The sequence below is a fragment of the Anoplopoma fimbria genome, chromosome 22 (assembly GCF_027596085.1).
Source record: "Anoplopoma fimbria isolate UVic2021 breed Golden Eagle Sablefish chromosome 22, Afim_UVic_2022, whole genome shotgun sequence".
NCBI classification, from domain to species: Eukaryota; Metazoa; Chordata; class Actinopteri; order Perciformes; family Anoplopomatidae; genus Anoplopoma; species Anoplopoma fimbria.
In genome coordinates this window covers 2,336,651-2,360,531 of record NC_072470.1, presented here as the reverse complement: position 1 = coordinate 2,360,531, position 23,881 = coordinate 2,336,651, and the positions used below count along the sequence as shown (strand labels likewise).

General features: G+C 41.7%; 3 protein-coding genes across 5 annotated transcripts in view; 2 read left to right on the top strand and 1 right to left on the bottom strand.

Moving 5' to 3' along the window:
* The window catches only part of LOC129111804 (carboxypeptidase O-like), a 69,063-nt gene extending 55,106 nt beyond the window's left edge, over positions 1-13,957 (top strand). For 2 of the 3 annotated variants that reach the window (XM_054623913.1, XM_054623912.1), the window contains exons 3-10: positions 9,992-10,031; positions 10,118-10,219; positions 10,305-10,409; positions 10,514-10,630; positions 10,968-11,061; positions 12,084-12,286; positions 13,197-13,281; positions 13,380-13,957. In XM_054623913.1, coding sequence (XP_054479888.1) covers positions 10,023-10,031; positions 10,118-10,219; positions 10,305-10,409; positions 10,514-10,630; positions 10,968-11,061; positions 12,084-12,286; positions 13,197-13,281; positions 13,380-13,645 — 981 coding nt within the window. In that variant the 5' untranslated portion in view covers positions 9,992-10,022 and the 3' untranslated portion in view covers positions 13,646-13,957. The remainder of the gene's footprint in view (positions 1-9,991; positions 10,032-10,117; positions 10,220-10,304; positions 10,410-10,513; positions 10,631-10,967; positions 11,062-12,083; positions 12,287-13,196; positions 13,282-13,379) is intronic. The other variant, XM_054623914.1, reaches the window with a different exon arrangement.
* Positions 13,958-14,067: 110 nt separating this feature from the next.
* On the bottom strand, positions 14,068-15,798 carry nudt15 (nudix (nucleoside diphosphate linked moiety X)-type motif 15). The gene is made up of 3 exons (XM_054624002.1): positions 15,645-15,798; positions 14,405-14,601; positions 14,068-14,333 (listed from the first exon to the last, which is right to left on the bottom strand). Exons 1-3 carry the CDS (start codon positions 15,785-15,787, stop codon positions 14,203-14,205), a joined length of 471 nt encoding a protein of 156 aa, XP_054479977.1. The 5' UTR covers positions 15,788-15,798; the 3' UTR covers positions 14,068-14,202.
* On the top strand, positions 15,739-23,868 carry trim25l (tripartite motif containing 25, like). Its single transcript, XM_054624001.1, is given in 18 exon segments — positions 15,739-15,804; positions 17,469-18,116; positions 18,548-18,643; positions 18,755-18,988; positions 19,890-20,049; positions 20,131-20,163; positions 20,243-20,281; positions 20,366-20,407; positions 20,511-20,558; positions 20,713-20,760; positions 20,844-20,909; positions 21,637-21,834; positions 21,943-22,053; positions 22,234-22,266; positions 22,362-22,430; positions 22,578-22,643; positions 23,258-23,362; positions 23,365-23,868. Coding segments are annotated over 17 exon segments (2,442 nt in total). The 5' UTR covers positions 15,739-15,804; positions 17,469-17,489; the 3' UTR covers positions 23,832-23,868.
* The last annotated feature ends 13 nt before the right edge of the window (positions 23,869-23,881 follow it).

The window sequence follows — 23,881 nt, the reverse complement described above, 5'->3', positions numbered from 1 at the left end:
TAAATGGTAACACTGCAGAATGAAGGAGGGGGAACACCTCTTGGAGAGGATGGGAAGCAGCACCGGACTGTGAAGGAATGAAGCTGCGCTGCTAAGGCAACTGAGGAGCTCTCTCTCTCTCTCTCTCTCTCTCTCTCTCTCACACTACACACACACACACACACACACACACACCCTCCCCTTTCTCTCTCCCTCTCTCCATTCAGCTCACGACTGTCACTGTACAATTCAGTCAGGCTTCATGAGCAGGCTTCTTATCTGTGTAGCAGCTTCTTTTGAGGGTGAAAGCTGAAGTCAAATATAGAATGTGTCACACATCTTTTTATCATATACCTCTTAGCTCATGCTTTTGGTTTTACACCGTTTGCACCTTTGCTGCTCCTTTTTTTTAGCAGTTACAGGCTGTTGATTTTAGTGAAAGAGCTGTAAAATCCCACTGTACAATAAATGCTTAACCAAACACAATCATACCCTTCTCCTACCAAAATGGGTTCATATATGCAGTTTTTTTTTTAAACACCAGGAAACCATCACCGTAGACCTTTCTGTAATATTATATATTATATATATATTATGGGGCGGCTGTGGCGTAGTGGAGAGCAAGGTAGTTATCCAATCAGAGGGTCGGTGGTTCGATACCCGGCTTCGGCAGTCGATGTGTCCTTGGGCAAGACACTTAACCCCAAGTTGCTCCTGAAGGCTTGCCATCGGTGTGGACTGGATGATGAATGTTAGTTAGAGTCTGATGGTGGCACCTTGCATGGTAGCCTGTCATCAGTGTGTGAATGGGTGAATGATATGTAATATACTACTGACTGTAAGTCTCTTTGGATAAAAGCGTCTGCTAAATGACTGTAATGTAATGTAATGTATTTGTTCTCTGGTGTGTCACGTTTGACGCCATAACAACGCAGGAAAACCGGGTTAAGCCACAGTCATACTTTCTGCATCGCTGAGGGTCAGCTAGGGGCCTGCATTGCGTGAATGATTTCATCCACCAATTTTTAGGTGACTGCGCTTTCTAGTCCGGACCGGTCTGAGTGGGCAAGTTCATGAACAAGTGGTTCACTGCAAGCGGACAGTATAAACAGAACCACTATGTGTTCTCGCAGCTGTCCTTGTATGCGTCTGTTTGGGAGTATTAGACTTGAGATATATCTGCACTAGTTTCTGAGGACGTTCCATACGCGAGATTGCATCATGCTCAAACGATCGTGTCGTTAAAAGGAAGTAGCTCTCCTGTCTTAGACTTAAGTAAACAGTAGAAAGCATCATGTAGGCAATGGTGAAATGTTACTAGCTAGCAGTTAGCTGCTAAAAAGACAGATATTTGTCTTAGGAGTTGGTGGAGACCAAAAACAGAGTTACAAGCAGATAACGCAATGTTGAAAATATACTGGTACAAGTCATGCATTTAAAATTGTTATATAATATTTTTTGTGATATATAGGACACTGTTACCTATTTGTGTCTGCTGCTTTTAAATGAAACCATCTGACACATTAATAAAATAGCTGTTGAGCAGAACTGCTAACAGCTCAACTAGACTGTGCTTTTTTTAGACAAGGTCATTCGCCAAAAAGTTTCTGAACCACTGGTTTAATCTTTATTAAGTGGTACATAAGTATATAGTTGCCTTCCTCTACTGCGCCCTTAGCTGTTTAATATTTGAGATAACCATCCGTGTCCAATCCCAGAGTGCCCCAAAACTGCCTTCGTAGCTTTTCTCATTCCTCTTGTCATAGAGGAATTGATTGTGCTGCAATACATCAAGTGTGAGTGAGTGGAAATACATTTGGCGTGGGTGGGTGATGGGTTAAGAGAGATATAGATGTAATTTGTAGATTTAAACCCACTTTAGATTCAAGAGCTACGACGGAAAGAACAGCCAAAAAAAACACCTGTATTGTGGTGACTCATTTATTACCCTCGATGAGTGGTTGTGAGGATACGAGCAAAAAACATTTTAGCACAATAGAGAGAAGCTGAGGCTGGGAAAGAGAGATATTTTGTGGTATTATTTGGATTGTTATACCTCCAAAATAAAAGAGATTGTGGTTTGGAAGCTCACGATATGGATAAAGGGGGCCCCCAAAGCGAAAACATCACCTAGGGGCCCCATCATAGACTACAAGTGGACGTAGTCCCCGTGATATCACCTATTGCATTGTGGACTGCCGTTTTGAAACCATGAGTTCGGCATCTTGGCCAACGCCATCTTGTCTTTTTGCAACCAGAAGTGAAACAAGAGGGTGGAGCTAACTAAGACTCTTTAAGGCAACTAAAATGTTGTAATTAACTTTCAAGAACTGAAAACACCCCGTGAAAGGGTTAAAGCTCTAGGAAAAAAATATGGGCAACTCCCAGACCGGACAACACCGCGGTAGCGACCTGTTAATCACAGTAGCCCTTTATTGTCTATTTGAAAATGGGACAATAATTTACTAAATGAACATCATGCTGTATTGAAGAAGACTTGGAACTAGAGATTGAGACCATAAACTCATTAGATTTCTATACAACCAGAGGAGTCGCCCCCCTGCTGGCCATTAGAAAGAATGCAAGGTCAAGGCACTTCTGCATTGGCTTCACTTCTCAGAAACGAATGTTACTGCCTGGGCCTCATAAAAGCTTCGACCAGCTCCCTCCCTTCAGTAATCAGTGTTGTTAGAACCCATCTTTCAATGAATTGTTTTAATCTCATGTACCATTTCGGCGAATCGATAAGAAAACAATCTCTTCCTCTAAAGGGGGGGGGGATGCTGTCGATTTCTCCTCTCTAGTGAGCAACCTCAAGGTCTTTATCAGTGGGACAAATTGCCGCAATTCTGCAAGGTTTAGAGAACACCGGGTACCTTTTTTTTTCAAATTGCCTGGTGATTTAAAGCAGAGGATGGTGCCATGGTTACAGAAGATATTGCACATGCCAGACGAAAGGGTTTTTACTGTTTTGTGAGTGCCACTGTCTTGTTTACGCTTCTGTTTCAAAGTTATTTGTTTTTAAAACAGGAGAACAACTCAGATATTTTCAGCGGCCGGCGTTGCCACCTCCAGATTTTCCATTCGGCTGCATCGGCCGACCTGCAGGACTCCTGATGTGCGGCTTGATGGGTTTGTTTATGGGGGAACAATCTCAGAGAGCCTGTGGGTTTAGCTTGTGTGCAACCACTTGAGAAATGATACTTGAAGCTTTAAAAGAAGAAAAAAAAAACAAGTCTAGAGGCTGCAGGGGTTAGTTTGCATTGAGGGGGAGGAAGGCTCCACTATTTGCGTTTGGGATTTGAACCACTGTTGCTGTCAGTCCCACTGATGTTTTAACAAGCGAACACTGCCGCTGTTGTTGCTGCTTTCATACCTCTCGTGTGTGGGAGGTGTGTGTGTGCGCGCTGTTCCAGTTTTGCTGGAACAGTGCTGGTGTTTCATCCCAGTTTTATTTTTTTGGTTTTAAAGATAACAGCTTATTAAATGGAATGCCAAAAGTCGCTCTCTCCCACTTTCTCTCAAACCTCTGATGTTGTTTAGCAAGTTTGGCATCGTCTCCACATTGATTTTCACTGTGTCTACATGTGGGTCATGACCAGCCTGTCTGATGTGATGGGGAAACTCTTCACCTTCTGATACTCCAGGGTGTCAGAACATCCTGCTCCATTTTTTTCTTTAAGTGGAACTGAAAATCTTAGTGGAAAAATCCACCGCAGCAAAAAGCAGCTCAGTTAAAGCACTAAAGCTTTTTTTGCACAAGAGGGAATGTCAGTGTGACTACTTTACATAACGAGAACAACTTTGTAATGCAATAATAACATACATGAACTTTTTGCCCTTCGTGGAGGCACATTGCCTTGTAATATCCCCCAAAAATGCAGCAAGAGTCAAATGATAAGGAATTTACTCTCACTCCCAACATTCCCAAAATAACATAAATTAACCTTCAAAAGGAATTAAATACAGTTAATGAAGTAATTCTTTTAAATTATGGATGCACCGATCCAACTTTACGGGATCATTTTTTAAATTGTGAAGTTACATCGGGCTTGGCTTTAACATTGCCCTCACAGCTATGTGAAACAAAATGTAACAAAAAATGTATCCAGATTTACTGAATTGGTTATTATTAAATTAATAAATTGTACTCCATTAACCCTGTAAAAAATATCTTCAAAATTGACAGGAAATTGACAACAATGTAAACCTTTTTAATGCAGCAACAAATTTGTCAAAACTTAAAACAGGAATGAAAATTTCATTCACGGATAAACATTTAGCGTATTGAATTGAATAGATGAGCCTCATTGTCAATGATAATTGGAAGATTGACAGTTGGATCCCCGCCTCCTCCAGTCCATGTCGAACCCAAAATTGCTCCCGAAGGCTGTTCTATCAGTTTGTGAGTGGGTGTGAATGTGAATTACTCCTTGGTCAAGTCAGATTTTTAAAACTCTGCCCTGCCGATTCAGATTTTCTTTCTAAGAACTGTAATTAACAGCAAGGCCCCTGAAGATTTCAATTTACTGACACTAAAAAATGATTTAACATCATCCCAGGGCATGTAGGCATTATAATCACCACTGTAGTCATGTGTCTCATTATCATTAGCCTATTATCTCCGAAAGTTAAGTGCCGACAGACAGGTCATTGACGAGTAAATGACCAAATGGGAAAGAAAACTCCCTCACTAGGAGTCCATGACCTTAGGTGTGTGTCTTTGACATGAAAAAACCCTCCTCTTTGTTCACCCGAGGATATTCTCCTAATCCTGTGACGTAATAAGCACATGGACAGGAAGCTAAGGGGAAAAGCTAGCCTGGGTCTGTCCAAAGGTTAAAAAATGATTGCATACCAGCACATCTTAAGCTCCCTAATTAACTCCAAGTGTCATCTTTACATTTCTGAGTCAGGCTCGCTGTTCCCCACTCGCTGCTCCTCGCTGTGGCTTCGGGCTACTTAAACGAAAAGTGGTACATTTTGAGGAATACACACAGCTAGAGCCAGGAGACTGTTAGTTTAATGTAGCATGAAGACTGGAAGCTAACTTGCAGCTGTTTAAAGGTACAAACTATTCAACTACAGGCGCCTCCAAAGTTAACAAATGTATATGACGTTACATTTTTACAGGTGTAGTTCATTTATAGCCTAACGTTAGCTTTTGACTGCTGTTGATTGCATTCACGCTTCAAATATCAAAACGGGTGTTCATTTGTGAAGATTATCTCACTGAATAAAACTTGTAAGTATCATAAACTTGTTTTTGCCACTGAATTTATTTTTCCTTATTAATCTTTTTGTCGAGAGAACCAGTGCGATGCTAAATTCTTGGGGTTGGCGTGCAAAAATACATCACCTCTGCAGCACTCTAATTATTATTGTCTAATAATAACCATAAACTTCCAAAAAAGTAATATTATTAGCTATTAGCTAACTGATCTTTTTTCTTTTTCTTTTTAAAATAAAGGTAAACCCGACTCAGAAATGTCACAAATGATGCTAGTCTCTCAGACATTTAAAAATAAACCCAAATATGGTTCACACTGCCAGAGTAATGAAGCCGTGAGGCTTAAACACACGTAATGACGACACATACTCACATGTCAACGCAGCACCGACAGACAAAACATTCCACTTAAAACCCACCGACCCATGAGAACCCTAATTCCCCTCAAGGATGTTTGCACCACAAAATTTGCAGTCGACCCTCAACTCTTCATTCTGTCCTGATGTTTACACAGAAGTTTTTCCACACTGAATGCACTCTCCAGGTTAACTGCACCTCGTAAACCAGTGAGTCCAACGCTAAAATAAACTGCCTAAGTGATCGTAAAATGATGGGTGAAAACTGTCAGGTAATGCGATGTCTGGATAAATGAGTCGACAAGATGCGTCGTCATATTTATTCAACATACTTTTGTGTGAATAAATAATAGTATGTATCTTTTTGGACGCACTGTACTGTAACACGTGACTTCCTGGGAGCTTCCTTGCCAGTTGGAGACATGTAACCATGGTGACCAGTACCAACCTCATATAACGCAACGATGATTTGTGAGCTAAGCTTTAAAATATATACATTACGCCCAGCAAAGTGGAATCTAAAGCGTTTTGGACATTGCCGAGCTGTTCGCCATTGTCTGTTATGAACGTTAATGTCATCACGCTTGGCATTGTGGGATATCCATGCCACGGTGCTGTCCAGTGTTTGCATGCTGTTATATTTAACTGGAAATAGTATTGAATTTGCGTACAAAAATTTCGGACGCAACCGATGAGTCCCTGAAGTATTAACAAACATCTAGATCCAGCTCTAATCCCCAGGAGAAATCTCTTATCAGAGCGACGCCACTCCCTTATTCAAACTTTAAGATGCTATCAGTGGCTTTAAAGACACCGACAGACATTCTGTAAGCGGAGTGCAGCGGAGCATCACCGCCTCTCTCATCCGAAAGCATTAGCGCCTTCATCCATCATTATAAACAAACGGCCCATGATGTGCGCTTTCATTCCCTGTCTGGGACGCACATCAACCCCCGGTTTGTGCACACAGCGCCGGAGCAGAGACAGGTCTTGTCTCCGTATCTCATATGCTGCTTATGAATAGACAAGATGCAGATGTCAGCAGAATGGGGGGGGGGAAACAAAGGCTGGAGTTGCTGAGGTGTAGTTAACATGAGAGCGTTCCACTGTCAGGGTTATAACCATGGAGCTCTGGGTAAAGGAAAGACTGCACTCCCACACTAATTAATCTCAAAGGGCTAACTTTGCCAAGAATAACGGCTATCATAAATGACTAGTTGACAGCCTACACTTACTTAAAACTGAGAACTTGAGGTGATGATTACTCCCATTGATGGACTGTATTTCAGAGTGTAACTGTCATTGCATAATGGGTGCAGTGTACAGGTACTTGCAAGCACTATGTCTGTGATTCAGCATCGCACTGACATCTGCTGGTGAGACATTACATGAAAAAGTCCTACAAACTACCTCGTCTGTCCACACAGAAGCAGACTTTGCTATAGTGGCAGCACATTTAGTTTGACATTCAAACGCATCCGAGTTTCAGTAATTTCCTTCATTAGAAATGTCTTTAACTTCAGAAAGATTGTTGGTGAGGCACAATTTTCCTAACAGAGTTCTCAATGTGGAAAAACTTTAAATGCATAACAATAAATCGCATGCTTGGACTCCAGATTCCAGCCGGCTCAGCACGGGTTTCAGTGGTTATTACTAAAAGTATGAAGGTTTTACTGCATTGCAGCAATGGAAACACAAATAGAAAGAAAGGGGAAGAGAGAGAAGTGCAATTTATTTTCTTCTGATTATTCTCAAAATGCTGCAAGTGTTATGTATTCTTTGCAGCATTATATTAGATAAAGATTTTAAATAAAAAAACAGATCTGAAAAGTGTACTGATAAGTACAGTCATGACAATCTTCATTCTGTATATATGATTATAGGATTAACTCTCGTGTAAAGTCAGATCCTAGACCTCATTATCTATATTAACAGAATCATTGAATATGCTGTTCTCCTGTTAAAAATACAACATATATATTTATTTTTAGATGACCACCCTAGACTCAGTTTTAATCAGAGTGGGTTACTGTTTGACCGCCTCATTTGATATTTAAATATGTATTCATATAAAATATTGTTAAAAATTAAACAATGACTTACAGAGCAATGAACATTAGCAATGATGTAATGCTTTCATAAACTTACCGTGAATTTGATACAGATGATTTCATTTTTTGTGGTGCCTCATTCATTCCTATAAAAGTTACTTTTCTCATGAAGCAAAAAAGATTGACTTTCGAGTATAATATTACCCTGATCTTCCGGCAATCGTCCGCATTTTGGGGCCCATTGAGCTGGCGCAATAGCGTTTCCTTTAGCCCCGCTTCCCAGCCCTCGGTCCATTAAGAAAATGAGCCGCTAATGAACAGACCTGTCTTTCCCAATTTAAATCTATGGTAAAAAGTATTTTTGTGCCGCATGGCCTCACTTGACGGACCAAAACATTGTTATTCCACTGCTTGGACACTATGACTACAATTTGCCGGTCATGAAGGCTTGTTTTTTGTTCCCTGGGTAAAATCTGGCACACATGAAGTAACGTATATTAAGACTTTCACAGAGCTGAGACATTACATCAATTTAGCACGGAAACAAACCAAAACGCAGGATCTGAAGACCTCAATGAGGACTCTTTAGCAGGCTCTACAAGGATACCATTATAGCTTGTTATTCTAAAAATGTAAAAACTGGATTAGATGAGTCTGAGTCTGTAATGTCATGCCGTCCACCTGAGCACAGACTATGTTGACCAGCAACAATTTAACCTCACTGATGAATTAAACATCGTTTTCCCCTCTAGTATGTTATAAAGACTTAATTCTGATGTGTTTTAAATGCCGGTTGCACTGATTCACAGCTGCTGATATGTCAAAGCATGCTGACTGATTGAGAGGGTACAATGGAAAACAAGATAACACTAGGCTTTATTTCCAGATAATGATCTTATATTGCCAAATGATAAGTTTGGCACCAATATAATGAAGAAAGCAATACCAGAGGATTCAGGTTATTAATAATTACCTTGACAACAATAAGTAATGTGAAAAAGGACAAGCCATGAATTTCAAAAATAGAATCATGTTTAGCATACAATAAAAGTTTCAGGCAGCAAGACTATGAAGAGTCTACAACATGTTGATGTTATGGAGGCATAACATTTACCATTTAGTTCTGTGTGTTAGCATGCATTCAGTGACCATGCTAACATTTTAAGCATGTTTAGCACGTAATGTTTACCTAGTAAAGTTTATCTACTTTAGCATGTTACCATGGTAATACATTTTTTGGTAATCAAACTTTAAATTGCCCTCAAAAGTTGACTCAAATTTCCAAATCCAATAACCATTAACATCATTATATGAACAGAACTCTAAAAACTCCTGCTCCCTTTAGTTAAACAGAATAACTTATGACCCAGTACTGGTGGACCTTTGCTCTTCCCCATCAGCTGAGCCTCATTCTTTTTTCCTCTCGTGTCTTTGACTTAATGAAGCTTATCTAATCTTCTCCCTCTTATATTCATATTCTAGAAACATGTTCTCTCCTGTGGCTGAACACAATGTTATTATCCTCAGACAAGGGCGTAGGATACTTTAAAAAGTTTAGCTCTTAAGGTTTTTCCAGAGTGTGTGAAGGAAACCTTATGAATGACAAAATATGTCATGTTGGTTCATTTGGTGTTCCTGGTGAGTCTTTATGTTTATGAAGGTTTCGACAGGCAGGACTAATATATCACTTGAACTCCGTTGTATGTGGACCGCAAACAGTGCTGACTTTACAGCTCTCGGCTGCTCCACAAACACGCGTAGGTTAGATAAGAGGAAGCTGTATGGATGCAATGAAAAGTCCGCTTTAGAATAATACATAAAGTCGCACTGGTACGGAGAAGAAAAAGGCTCACACAGAAATTTGGTGTAGCTGAATGTGCCTCCCTTCTATTTTTATAGCTATTGTTTTATGAATTTGTAAACTATCTGACCTTGATTAATATTTAGCAACAGCGAATATCTAAAAGAAACCTGCCTAAAGGATGTAAAGACTAGCTTTTATTAATCTGGTTAATCAGTAACCAACAACAATGATAGCACTGCGCTGCCCCTGTTGAGGCAAAGGTGTGTCTTTATCTGATGGATGCCATCTATAAAGGCTTGTACCATCCTGAGGTCAGGAGTCTCAAACGAGGAGTTTACGTTCACAAAGTAACAATGCTTAGCTCTGTGGGACTGAGCCTTTTGGCGCTGCTTTCAGCGACGGGAGCAGCCGCAGTAGAAAGGTGAGTTTAATTCATAAAGTGACATCCTGAAAGCTGGAGATATTTAATTTAAAGCGTGAGGAGACGTTTTTTGTGCAATAAAACATTACATCAATGAGGTAGGACGTACTTCTACCACTGCTTCTCATGTATTTTGCTGTTCACAAACAGAGCGGTGCATGACTACTACAAATATCATCCCATGCCGGAGGTGAGAAGGGCCCGATCTGACACATCTCACTTTGGCAGATCACTAAGCTCACAGACAACTCATGTTGCGTGTGTTCCACTCTGCAGATCACCAACTGGATGGCTCAGGTTAAGAAGGATCACCCGGACATCGTGACCATAGTGGAGTACGGACAGACGTACGAGAACAGGAAGATTAGCTTGCTCAAGGTTTGAAAAATGTTAAATTCAGATCAGAAATGCATGTTTGTGTTAAGTAGCAGCCCAATTAGAAGCTTCATGATTTGTCCTCCAGATTGGCCTCAATACTGGGGAGAAAAAGAAAGCTATCTGGATGGACTGCGGTATTCACGCCAGGGAATGGATCGCCCCGGCCTTCTGTCAGTACTTTGTCAGACAGGTAAGAGTCACATGATCATTTAAAAAACATTTTATTATGTAATTGACATTACGATTTTTATTTAGCTGTGGTGTGGACAATTTAACTTTTCTTTCTCGAATCAGATCCTGCAAGCGTACCAAACCGACCCGAAAATGCACGAGATGATGAAGAACATGGACTTCTACGTCACCCCCGTTCTCAACATCGACGGCTACATCCACACCTGGAAGAACAAGACAGTCAGTGCTCGCGTTTCATGGATTAAAATCTAATCATTTTTCTGGGGCTTTCTAAGTATGCGCCTCCGGCTCTCAGTCCACAGATTAGCGGGATATGCTGGAATGACGGTCTATTAAAGAGACGGCAGTTATTTTACAGCGAGCCGGAATTCGATCAGTGAATAAATTGAGTAGAAAATCATCTCATTTTCAAAATAAGATTGGATGGAAAACTGATATCAAACAGCAATTCCAAGGCAGCACTGAAGTATGTCTGAGTGCCCATTTTTACATCCTACTAAATTGATAGAACGACCAGAACCAGCTGGTGTAACTGTCTGACCATTTTGACCCGCAGACTCGACTGTGGAGGAAGAACATGTCACCAGGACCTTCAGGCTGCAACTGTTCCGGCGTCGATCTCAACCGCAACTTTGACGCCAACTGGGGCAGTGAGTTTCGTCGTAGTTCTCCATCTCCTTATTCACAAAGCCTGTTGCTCTGATAATAAGCAAGTTTGTGTCGGACAAAAATGTTGTTCCCCAAGATGTCCCTGAAACCGTCTCATCAATGTACAATTTGTTTTAAAGGGGTTCTAAAGAGCGGCCTTAAGGGCAGAAAACGCGGGATCCTACAATTACCACAATGCAACCCAGTGCGATACTTAACCACAACTCTCAAAATCCCAGTACTTAACGCAGGTTTTTCTGTTTATAAGAACTGTTATCGAGGAATACTGAGACAGATAAACGACTTTTATTGTGAAAGTGGCAGATCTGTTTTGCGCTTTCTAATTCAAGGTTAAAAGGAGTAGTGAAGTTTGCCGTCTTGGTTAAGACTACCAAGCATCCATGTTGTAGTTTCATAACCGCAACTCAATCCGTTCATTGCAACATGATTGGTCGATGCGTTTACAGAATTTTTTATCCCGCGCTTTTCCGCTGCGTGTGAAAGTATTTATGACAAAACAATAGTTCATAAAAAATATATTTACATACTGTTTAATTGCAAGGAAAAAAACAACCCCCATTGACATCACTATGACATCATCGGGGTTATTTCCTCTTGACAAAGCTCGTCTGGAGCCACAGAAGATATCATACAACTGTTTTCACAGGCTTAGGAGTATTCTGTGTGATGAGTCCCCTTATCATGTGTAAAATCTGTGTAGTGCCCCTTGACAAGAATATCTACCATCAATTCAGTATGTAAACGGACATCTTTGACTTAAAGGGGACACTTTACAAATGTGAATCTACCTCTTGAGCGATACCCAATGAGTGTGTTGTTTTGACTCAATCTCCCATGCTGCTCTTTCACAGGCCAAATGTTTGCATACATTAAAAATGAAGTTGTTTTATAGAATTTCTAAGATTTAAGCTATATAAAAAGCTGCCCAGCTTGTGTCAGGTCAAGTTTCTGTCACTACTACATTTAATCCAGATCCTTCCATTTACTCTGGCTGCTCTCACAGCAATCGGGGTGTCATCTGACTGCTGCTCCAACATCTACTGCGGAAGCAGACCGGTGTCCGAGCCCGAGGCCCAGGCCGTCACTTATTTTGTGGGAAGCCGGAAGGAGGACTTCCTGTGTTTCCTCACCATCCACTCCTACGGCCAGCTGCTCCTGGTTCCATACGGACACCCCGACTTCACCGCCCCCAACTACAACGAGCTGGTACTCCCGTCCAAACGCGCAACCATGCACATTTCGACACATTACGAACATGCACATGCAATATTTGACGTAAAAAAAAATGTATCACTGCATGCTCGCACATTCATAAAGGGAATACTCTGCATATTGCCTTAGAAACTGAGCTTATGCAGATCACGAAAACCCAACGCAAAATAAGACAAATGCCAAATGCGTTAGGACTTCACAGTGTATACAAACCACATAAGTGACAGACGTCATTGACACACTCCCAAGAGCGGTCGGTCCTCATCTGCCAAGACAGAACAGAGCTGAGCAGGAGGAAGCTGTGAAGCATTGAGAATGGGAAACGAATGGCTGGCTGCTGATAGGACAGGGGGGCTGATGCAGGTAATGACCCACTGGAGCCAAAGTTATGCTAAACAGGATTACGTCCACCCGTCTCTCGGGCTTCAGTCTGGCTTAAGCAAAAGGGGGAGGGCGGCCCTTTTCCCTATGAGCAGCTCAGACGACACCATGTTAGCTTGGCTTGGCAGGATGCAGAGTCACATCAGCCTCTCGTGGAGGATGAGACAAGGTTTTTCCAAGTATGAATCTCAAATGAACCTGAAGCAGGATTGGTTTATGAACACCGAGACGCTTGCATTGATGTGAGAACATCCTGTCAGGTCCTCTATGTGTTTAAGTTTTTAAAACATTACTATTGGCTGAAAAATCTAATTTTTATGTCGTCTTTTATATCAAAATCGGCGTCAAAAATCCCATTATCGTTAGACCAGTAAAAAAATGTAAAATCTGCATTTTCCCGCCTTGTAAAACTGCTTCCTGGTGCCTGGATACATAGCACTTAATACTAGAGTAAACCTGCAGTATAAAGGCAACTAGATGCTTTCAATGACTGCATTATTAAAGCTATGGTCTGGTTCTTCAGATGGAGGTGGGTTTGGCCGCAGCAGACGCCATCAAGAAGGTCCACGGGATGAAGTACACCGTAGGAACCTCACCGGACGTGTTGTGTAAGTCGCCGCCGGTCCTCGTCGACTCTTAGCTGCGTGCTAGCGGCGTGGCTCCACGTGGGCGGAACGGTAAAAACCTTGATCCCTCTTTTCTACAGACGCCAACTCCGGGTCGTCCAGAGACTGGGCTCGGATGCAGGACATCCCCTTCTCCTACACCTTCGAGCTGAGGGACAATGGGACGTTCGGCTTCCAGCTTCCCGAGGATCAGATCCAGCCGGCCTGCGAGGAGGCCTACAGCGGAGCCCTGCACATCATCACATACGCCCACGACAAGACCTTTAGTGGTGCCGTGGCAACCGCTGCCGCAACCCTTTGGACCATGCTGTTAGCAGTGGGTGTCACAGGGAACACCCTGATGTGAGGAGGGAGAAACTGACCTGTTTAGCTCTCCGTTAAAGCCATACTGCATACATGTCAGGTTTTATGTTGGTTTCAGAAACAGCTCCAGTTTTTAAGATGCTATGTTTTATTTTTAGGCAGGATTTATTGATGATAAAATATGATCAGTAGTATGGAAATGTATCTGTTGATAAATAATAATCCACCCCTTGGTTCAAGTGTCTTTGAATGAGTTGAAATGTCTGACTGTTCATAAAACTTCCTGAGTCTTTTTTTATATCATTGAATATCATGGCATTATCTTGTCCCAAAGAGTAATAAAAAAAAAAAAATACAAACCTTTAAATATGTCCTGTTTTCCTTGTGTTGATGTGTGTACTTTAAACATTTGTGAGGCCCATTTGTCATCCAAGTTGCATTTTATTTGTGTCATAATTTGCTTAAAATCTGAATGAATGTTACAGTATGTATAGTAACAGAAAAAAGTGATGTTTAAGAAATAGCATTTGTAAACAAGCACTGAGGTCTGTTTTATCCTTTAGAGAAGGATTAAATGTTTCCCAATGTAACATGGCCGTTTCAAAGCTGAGTTTCAGCGCTGCTTGTCGCTGTGTTCCTGAACGGCTGGAAGCCTTGCTGTCTCAGTCCTGCAAGCGGTAAGAAGAGCTGCTCCTCTGGAGGAAACCGGTCCCACCGCGTCCACGTCCAACCTGGGAGAGAGACAGAACAGGTGCTCAGGTGTGTGGGAATCTTATTTTGTCCATTTAAAAACGTCACATACCCTCGTTCTTCTCCGGCTCCAGGTTCTCCGGCTCTCCTGACTGCTCCCGGTCCAGTTCTCCCCTCATGATGATGGTGACGTAGTGGTACTGCTCCTCCAGCCTGATGGAGTTCACCACTGAGGCAAAGCAGACGTCCACCAGACGCACCCCTGCTTCCTCCAACACCTCCCTGTGAGCACACTCTTCCCACGTCTCCCTTTCAATGACATAGAAATGAGTGTACAGTACAATTAGGAGCCTATTAAGACTGTCTCTCCACTCCTCAACTAATAATAATAATAACTTTATTTATATAGCACCTTTTAAAAACAAGGTTTACAAAGTGCTTCGACAGACAAGCCAGCAAAACAGTGCAATAGAAGAAACATTAAGAACAATTCTTAGGATAAAACTAAACAAAATGAAGTAACAAGTGACAATCAAATAAACCAACAAAATAAATAAAATCAACTGCCTCAATTTGCTTTAAGATGACTGTATTTGAACCGTTTCATGCATGAATTATGACAACCTCAGTTATCAAGTGTTTTTATTGCTCTTTAGGCATGAAAAACAAGATTTGAACTTTAGTTTTTTTTAATCCAGCTTTTTCAAAGATATTTTTACATGTCCACTCAGGTGGACAGCATGCGTTTTTGTTTTCAACTGAAGAAATATGTATTTAACAAACAAATGAATAAAATGAAAAAATAAAATAATATATGTACAGTACCAGTCAAAAGTTTGGAGACACCTTCTCATTCAATGGTTTTTCTTTATTTTTATTTTTTTTCTACATTGTAGATTAATATTGAAGACATCCAAACTATGAAGGAACACATGTGGAATTAAGTGGTAAACAAACAAATGCTCAACAAACCAGAATATGTTTTATATTTTAGATTCTTCAAAGTAGTTGAATGAGAAGGTGTGTCCAAACTTGGTACTGTATATATAAAGAAAATGTGCAGACTATCTTTTATGATAATTGGCAAAGCACCCAGGGCACAAAGCCACAAGACACTGCATGCAGATGTACTTGGTTCTTCATGTGCCTGCAGCATTATTGCATCTGTTTGCATTGTTTGCTTCAATGAGGTCTCCAGAGCCAAACCTGATCTCAGGGGGAACCTTGGATGTGCAACTATCCCATCAAAACCCATGCATATACAAGAAAACAACATTTGAACAGCTGTGCACTGTAGTGACCTCTATGCATGCTTATTTGGGAAACACGTGGAGCAATGCAAACTCTCATACCCAAACTCCAGGTGGCCACCAGGGAGCTGGTAGGTCCCATGGCCCATTTGGCTTTTTCGTTTCCCCAAGAGGACACACCCAGGGTGGGCTGAGTCTGTCACCAGCACCCCGACCCCGACTCCCGGACGTTTTGGTGGATTCATGAATGACACACTGAGGAGTAAGTATGTTTGAAGTACAAGAGGTTTCCTTTTTGAGTACTTCCTCCTTCGCTTTAAGAAAAAAAAAAAAAAAAAAAAAAAAATCGTTTGGTAGACGAGGCACTCTCTTGTTGTCTTCACTTCTTCTTTGGTTTGGATTAACATGGTGGTGGATATTACACATTAAACCGTCTCAAACGTTCTAATTAGATAGTTATTTGAACACTCTTTGATAATTAAACACTCTTTGATAGTTAAACACTCTTTGGCAATTAAACACTTTACAGTTATAAACCCTTTGATAATTAAATACTTTTTGATAGTTAAACACTCTTTACAGTTATAAACTCTTTGATAGTTAAACACTCTTTGGCAATTAAACACTTTGATAATTAAACACTCTTTGATAATTAAACACTCTTTGATAATTAAACACTCTTTGATAGTTAAACACTTTTGGCAATTAAACACTCTTTGACTCTTTGATAATTAAACACTCTTTGATAATTAAACACTCTTTACAATTAAACACTATTTGATAGTTAAACACTCTTTGGCAATTAAACACTCTTTGATAATTAAACACTCTTTGATAGTTAAACACTCTTTGGCAATTAAACACTCTTTGATAATTAAACACTCTTTGATAGTTAAACACTCTTTGATAGTTAAACACTCTTTGGCAATTAAACACTTTTTGATAGTTAAACACTCTGGCAATTAAACACTCTTTGATAGTTAAACACTCTTTGACAGTTAAACACTCTTTGATAGTTAAACACTCTGATAGTTAAACACTCTTTGATAGTTAAACACTCTTTACAGTTAAACACTCTTTACAGTTAAACACTCTTTGACAGTTAAACACTCTTTACAGTTAAACACTCTTTGGCTACAACCTCTAAAATTAGTTATTTCTTCATATAATGGACAATAATCACATTTAAATGCAACAGCTGTAGCCACTTAACAAAGATGTTACACTGTCACCTAGTGACAAGTTCTATTATGATGACTGTTAACTGGAGAGTTGAAATCACTGCTTTGAGCTCACTTGGTTTTGATATATAATGTATAGGCCTTTCTTAGAAATCATAGGAGGAAGAAGAAGAAGTCTTCCACATCATTTATTTTCTAAATAGTACTTTATTCACAGTTAAGTCTAAAATGTAAACCAAACTTGAATTAGTGGGACCGAAAGTTTAATTTAACACATTTTAAAATGACAATCGATCTCATCATGTAACAAAAAGGATTGCAGAAAGAGAAATCTCCACTTCTAACACGCTCACAGTTCCTTGTACAGTTTGAAGAACATTTCAAGCACATGTATACTTTGTTCTCTACTTTTACTTAAATAGGATTTTAAATGCTGTTTTTTTTTTCTTGTAAGTATTTTGACATTGCAGTATTGGTATGCTTACTAAAGTAAAGGATCTGAATACCAAATACACCCCTGTTTTTGTGTAATGATAAAACAATCAGTGCATTCACACAGTTTTCCACCGACACTCGTTTTCCCCGCTAGACCTGCCTGGTGGCTCTGGCCCCGCCCCCTCAACCTCTCCCTGCTCTCACCTGAGAGACAGAACTTCCTCCCGTCAGTCTATACGTGGCTTACCTCCTTCACTGCTCTGCTTGGGATTTCAGACATCTCTCTCTATTCTCTCCATTTCCTCTCCAGATCGTGTCTGACAGCGTCGACATGAGCTCTAAACTGTGGACCGAGGAGCAGTTCAACTGCCCCGTGTGTCTGGATCTCCCCAATGACCCGGTCACCATCCCCTGCGGGCACAGCTACTGCATGGGCTGCATCAAGGACTACTGGAGCAAGGACGACCCTAAGGGGGTCTACAGCTGCCCCCAATGCCGGCAGACCTTCTCCCCCAAGCCCTCCCTGTCCAGGAACACCATGCTGGCCGAGGCGGTGGAGCAGCTCCGCAAAGGGGCCCTCAAGGCCGATGTGCGTGAATCCATGCGGATCGCCCAAAAGGGGTCAAAAGGGAAGCCCTCCTCCTCATCCTCCTCCTCCTCGGCGGTGCCGTGCGACTTGTGCAAAGGGGAGCAACGAGCGGCGGTCAAGAGCTGCCTGTCGTGCATGAGCTCGTACTGCACGGCCCACCTGAAGCCCCACACCACCAAGAAGGCCCTGAGGGCGCACGAGCTGATCGCTCCCACCGCCAACCTGGCGGAGAAGATCTGCACCCAGCACAAGTACCTGCAGGAGTTCTACTGCCGCCAGTGCAAGATGTTCGTCTGCTGGCTTTGCACCAGCAACCAGCACAAGGGCCACGAGTGCGTTTCCACCAAGGTCGAGCGCTTTGAGAAACAGGTAAGGGTGGATGCTGCGCTGGGACCAGTACCCAGGGTGAACCATTGAGTGTTTGAGTGATCCTTTTGGTAAACATCTTTATTTAGTAAGTGGGGTCTTTTAAAACGGATCATTAGATGGAACACAGTTTTATTTATTTCAAACAAAACACCTTGAGAAGGAAGTAGGAAGCTGTTTCTAGAACAACATCATGTGCTGTATCACCTGAGCAGCTGACTGTCCATTGTTCTGCGTGATGGGTTTCTATGTCTTCGAGGGTGTCGTCCTCTCTCCTTTTGTGGTTCCAGCCGGCCTGAGGACATTCCTAACTTCATTCCTGTCCATTCATAACGCTCCACCCTCCCGTGTTTCTCTCTGTGACACACACGCACATGGCTGTTTCCTTGTGTGATATTGTTTTCATGCTGCGTCTCTATGTTCCCCTCCTGCAGAAAGTGCTGTCAGAGCTTCAGACTGAGAATCAGCAGAGGCTGAAAGACCGCGAGCTGGAGCTGAAGGACATGAAGAAGATGATGGAGGGGATGAAGGTTGGTGGGTTGCACTGATTTTGCAAAATCTCCCATAAATCCCTGCATTAGTTGTTCCAGATGTTGTCAGGTTTTTTTTTTTAAATCAGTCCACCTCCTCCTGTCTCCCAGCGTTCTGCAGACAGGGTGCACGGCGACACGGAGCAGGTGATGGTGGAGCTGCAGCGCTCGGTGGAGCGGCTCCAGGAGCTGCTGGAGGAGGTGCTGGACCAGGCCGGCATGGAGAAGATGGGCCAGGCCCAGGAGGTCATCGACAGCCTGGAGGCCGAGGTCAAGGAGATGAGGAGGAGGGAGAAGGAGATGAGGGACCTGGCGAGCTGCGAGGACCACATCCACTATCTGGAGGTAAGGCGGGACCAAGGAGGTGGTGGTGGTGGAGGTGGAAACTACCACGCGGACCAACTACGGCCTGCTAATCTATTTTTAAATGGCACATATGACTTGAGCATATTTCCAATATCCACCATATGTACGTTAGACAATAATTAATTAATTTAAATACTAGATGTTGATTCAGTAATTTAGTTAAATTATCTCTTGGCATAGAAACCAATATTTTACCATTTCTGCCTGTTGTGTGTGTTACATTTTAATATTAAACTCACACATTTACATCTTACATTTATATTTGTATCATAATCTTTTTAGATATTTGGTTATTTTGGCCAGTTTTAAATTCAATCACTTACAGATTTACACTCAAAATCATAATATTTAAGTGCATTAAAAGTAAGTTTAAGAGTATGGAATTCATTTAAATTAAATTTAAGAGCAGCAGATATGGAAATACCTTTTGTGATATGATTGTAATCGTGTTAGTGTTGCATATTTTCTATGGCTTATGGGGTTTTCTGGTCTAGAAACACGGATTTTCTTGCTGTGTAACTGTTAGAAAACTAAGAATCTGCTATTGGTAAACTACAAATAATTCCATGTTGAAAAAAAATAGATTTGTGAACATCCAAATATATCAAATATCAAATATGTTTTGATTGAAATTTGTATATTTATGTGTATTTAAAACTAGAAAAAATATTTGTGCATCTTATTTTTCAACATTTATATATATTTTAAATATTTTTTTCTGGAAAGAGTAATTCATATCAAAATCACAAATTATTTTATGAATCATTCTGTGTTCATTAACATTGAGACTGATCTGACATCATATTTTTTCTGTGTCTGACCCACAATCACAAACCTCATGCCACCCCTGATTCTAAACCAGCCCCATGTTTCCTCTCAGGCCTGTGAGTCCATGTGCACCCCGCTGGAGACATCGGACCTCCCCGCCGTGACGGTCAACCCCGAAGCTTCCTTTGAGCCTGCGCGGGAAGCCATCCTGGACCTCAGGGACCGAGTGGAGGACCTGTGCAACCAGGAGCTGGGCAAGATCACCAAACAAGGTCCGTCAGCAGACTTTCATCCCACCTCTCTTCTCGTTTTTATGTCCTATCATTCATCTAATCTCCTTTATTCTCTTCCAGTCAACGACACCACTCTGTTCACCTTGAAAGACTGTAAGTTCCACACATACTTTTCTTTTTGAACGTCACAAAAGCGAGTTGTCTTTGCTTATCTTCCTCTTGTCTTATCCAGCCAGCCGGAGCGGAGGGGGGAAAGGAGGGCTTTTAAAATGTGAGTTTTGGAATCTAGTTTTATTTTGAATAAAATCCTGAAAGTCGTTATTTCATAAAAACTAATTACCCTTTTTTTCTACAGTGTTTGGTCTGGGTTCTCGCAACACAAACAGCCGTTCTCCAGGTACGTCCAGTGTTTTCAAGTCTACATTTTAACCACCATCACTACATCGTCTTTAATATGAATAAGCAAAACTTATATACATGATTTATGTCTTGTCTCACAGCTCCTATACCCAGCATCTCTGTGGGAGGGCGGAGCGCAGATAGAAGAGGTGATGCAAAATGACATGCAACAATATTTAATAAAAAAAAGCTATTCAACCTGCACTCATTACATTACATTACATTACAGTCATTTAGCAGACGCTTTTATCCAAAGCGACTTACACTCCTTGTTGAACAGGAAATTCACATTGTGTCATTCAGGTATAGGCATCAAGAGTCAAGATGTGAGGAGCAGAGACACTCCACGAGGTGAGGCTTGAAAAAAAATAATAATAATAAAAAAAAAAGCAGTAAAAATGTATGTGTAAGTAAAATATGCTTCTTCCTTGTAGCAGACAGAGAAAGCACAAGCTCACCCAGACCCCGAGACAGACAGAGGAGAGAGGAGAGAGAGACAGGTGGGTTCTTCTGGTTTATTCTAACTGCCTTAAATGCTGGTAATGTAGTAAACATACTACTAATGCTTATAGCACTGTACCATTATAAGCATTCATAAATATTCATAGTGCTTTAAAACAATAATCATAACACATTATAAAGCATTTTATTCAAGGTCACATTTTTTGCACTGATCATGGTGTATTGTAACTCCCATAGTCGTAATCCATTTTAATATTATAACGAATATTAATTACTGTTATAATGCATTATAATGTGATTATAAGTTACTCTAAGTAGGCATTGTTTGCTTTAAGTAAAGTGGAAAAAAATTACATTTATGCAAGAACTTCAAAATTAAATTGACCTTTTTAATTAATTGTAACAGTGATTATAATGCATTATTAATATTATATAATCTGTTAGAACAATGTGAGTTATAAAACCCTGTGATCCTGTGATGATACTTTATTACAAAATGCTTTATAATGTGTTCTGATTATAGTTATATATCAATGTTTATGCGTTCTTAAAACTTTATTTATACGTTGCTATAAGAAGATAATAAGGCATTATAAGTATGTTTGTCGTGCATTATAGACATTTTACTTCTTAATATTTTTAGAAATACAAAGATTGTTATTTTACTTAGCACTTTTGAAGAATAATTTCATAACATTTAGTGAGCTTTTATCAACTGATACGGATGGTAATCTTGATCTAACGTGTCACATGTCCTCCAAACAGTGAGGGAGACCAACCCTAGACCCACTTCAAGCCCCAGACCCAGCCCCACTCCCAGCCGCAGAGAGTCTCATTCTCTCTGGAGCAGGTCCAGTATGGGTCAGGCTGTCCCTGCCGCGGCCCCGACCCACATCCCTACTCCGATCCCAGCCACACCAGCTCCAGCTCCAACTCCGGCACCAGCTCCAGCATCAACTGGAGGTACAACACCAACCTTTTGACGGCAGAAAATCCTCAGAATCGTCTGCGTCTGCTGCCACCAACAATAAAAGGCAGCGATTCTAACACCCTATGTTTTTCATGGTTCAGGGTCAGCTTTCAGTCGGATGTCGTCCATCAGCAGCCTGTTCCGCTCCCATCGACGGGGCACCACCCCGGCTACCCCGGCCACTAACACGCTGCCAGCAGGAGGAAACCCATGTAAGATCCAACTCCCATCCTCTCCTCTCTGATCAAATAGATTTAAGAGTATATGGCACTCTTAATCAATTAATTTTGTATGTTCAATTAGTCCAAGTGATCAGAAATTGTCTATAGATCAGTAGTAGTGTTGATTCTAATTCATGGTGTCTAATTGTGGGACTTGTGTACACTCGACAGGGATGGCTGCTCTGTCTGAAACACCAACAGAAAGTAAGATGGCCGACTTTATACATGTCGAATTCTTTTGCCTCATCACATGAATATGGACTGTATGTTAATACTAACATTATTTCCTCATTGGACAGTTAACCCCAGTCTCTTCTTGGACCTGCCCACCCCGGACTCTGTGATCCACGCTCCTGCTTTCCCCGCACGTGAGTAACTTCATCACCAATGCATTTTGAGACAAGAAACATGAATGAAAGTGATGCAAGCAAACAAAAACGAACCAGACAAGTATGTAAGATCAATACACGCCTTGTAACCGTTGGCAAATGAATTGTTCCTGGCTGCTTTTCCAGTGAGAGAAATCAACCTCGACAGCATCCAGGCCCCAGAGCCGAGGAGCAGAGAGGAGTTCCTACAGTGTGAGTTTCTACGTTTCACTACATTTCAGATTGAGGAGAATGATCTGCCGTGGTGCTTGTTGCTGTTCATGTTTACGCCAAAGAAAACATAAAATATATCACTTACAGAAGTTATGATAGAAACTGATTTTCCTTAAAAATACTTACCATACAGAAGGTGTTTAAAACCCTCTAGACTCCACTCAAACGGTAATATTTTTCACAAAAACAGTCCCGCTTTTCCTGCACTTTTAACCAAATCACATGGTCTTCATGAGCAGATGAGCTTTCACAGTTGTCATGGAGATGGATCAGGATTAAAGTTATGCATTTAGGAATTGTTTTGGAAATTGAAGTTTGACAAAACTAACTTAACTTAAAGGTCCACTTACTAGTTTCTGGAGCTTTCAACCGTATCACATGGTTTTCATCACCTTATGAACCGACACGGAGAGTAGTGCTAAAAACACCATGGATCAACAGCTCTGTCCCCATAGTAACTCGGCAAACTTCATCTGCTGACAAAGACCATAAACATTTAAAAAAAGCCAGTAAGTTGACTTTGAGTTTGGATCGATGCACTTTAACGCTTTGATTTCCAGAATGTGTGACTAATTGTCCATTAAACCCTGTAGACTCTGTGAGCTTGACCCTTGACACCAACACGGCCCACCGGCGGCTGACGCTCGCCGAGGGCAACACTAAAGCCACCCTGCAGGCGGCGGCACAGCCCTACCCCGGCACCCCCAGCGCTTCGACGGCTGGACCCAGGTGATGTGCACGAGCCCGCTGTACGGCCAGCGCTGCTACTGGGAGGTGGAGTGGAGGGGCCGGGGCTCCTCCATGGGCGTGGCCTACAACGCGATGATCAGGAAGGGCTCGGACGCGCGGTCGGGGCTCGGCTACAACGCCCAGTCCTGGACCCTGGAGCTGTCGGACACCTGCTGCTCGGCCATGCACGACAACGAGAAGAAGGACATACCGGTCACCTACTCGCCCCGCCTGGGCCTCTACCTGGACCTGTCCACGGGGACGCTGGCCTTCTACAGCGTGGCGGAGAGCATGACGCACCTGCACACCTTCCGCGCCAACTTCACCCAGCCGCTGTACGCCGCCTTCGGGGTGGGCAGCGGAGTCGGGGTGGGTCTGGACTTCGCCCTCGGACAGTTTAGTACCAGCTCCGACAGCATAAAGATCTGTCCCATGTGATCAAAAACAACTGACTTCAGTGAAATAAGTATGAAAAAAACACAACATTG

What these genes read in the sequence shown, in the direction of transcription:
- nudt15 (XM_054624002.1), bottom strand. Translation starts at nt 15,787, where the DNA reads ATGAATCCACCAAAACGTCCGGGAGTCGGGGTCGGGGTGCTGGTGACA. An exon ending in GGTGGCCACCTGGAGTTTGG is followed by an intron (nt 14,602 to 15,644) that starts GTATGAGAGTTT and finishes TGTCATTGAAAG; the next exon opens with GGAGACGTGGGAAGAGTGTG. An exon ending in GGAGCCGGAGAAGAACGAGG is followed by an intron (nt 14,334 to 14,404) that starts GTATGTGACGTT and finishes TCTCTCTCCCAG; the next exon opens with GTTGGACGTGGACGCGGTGG.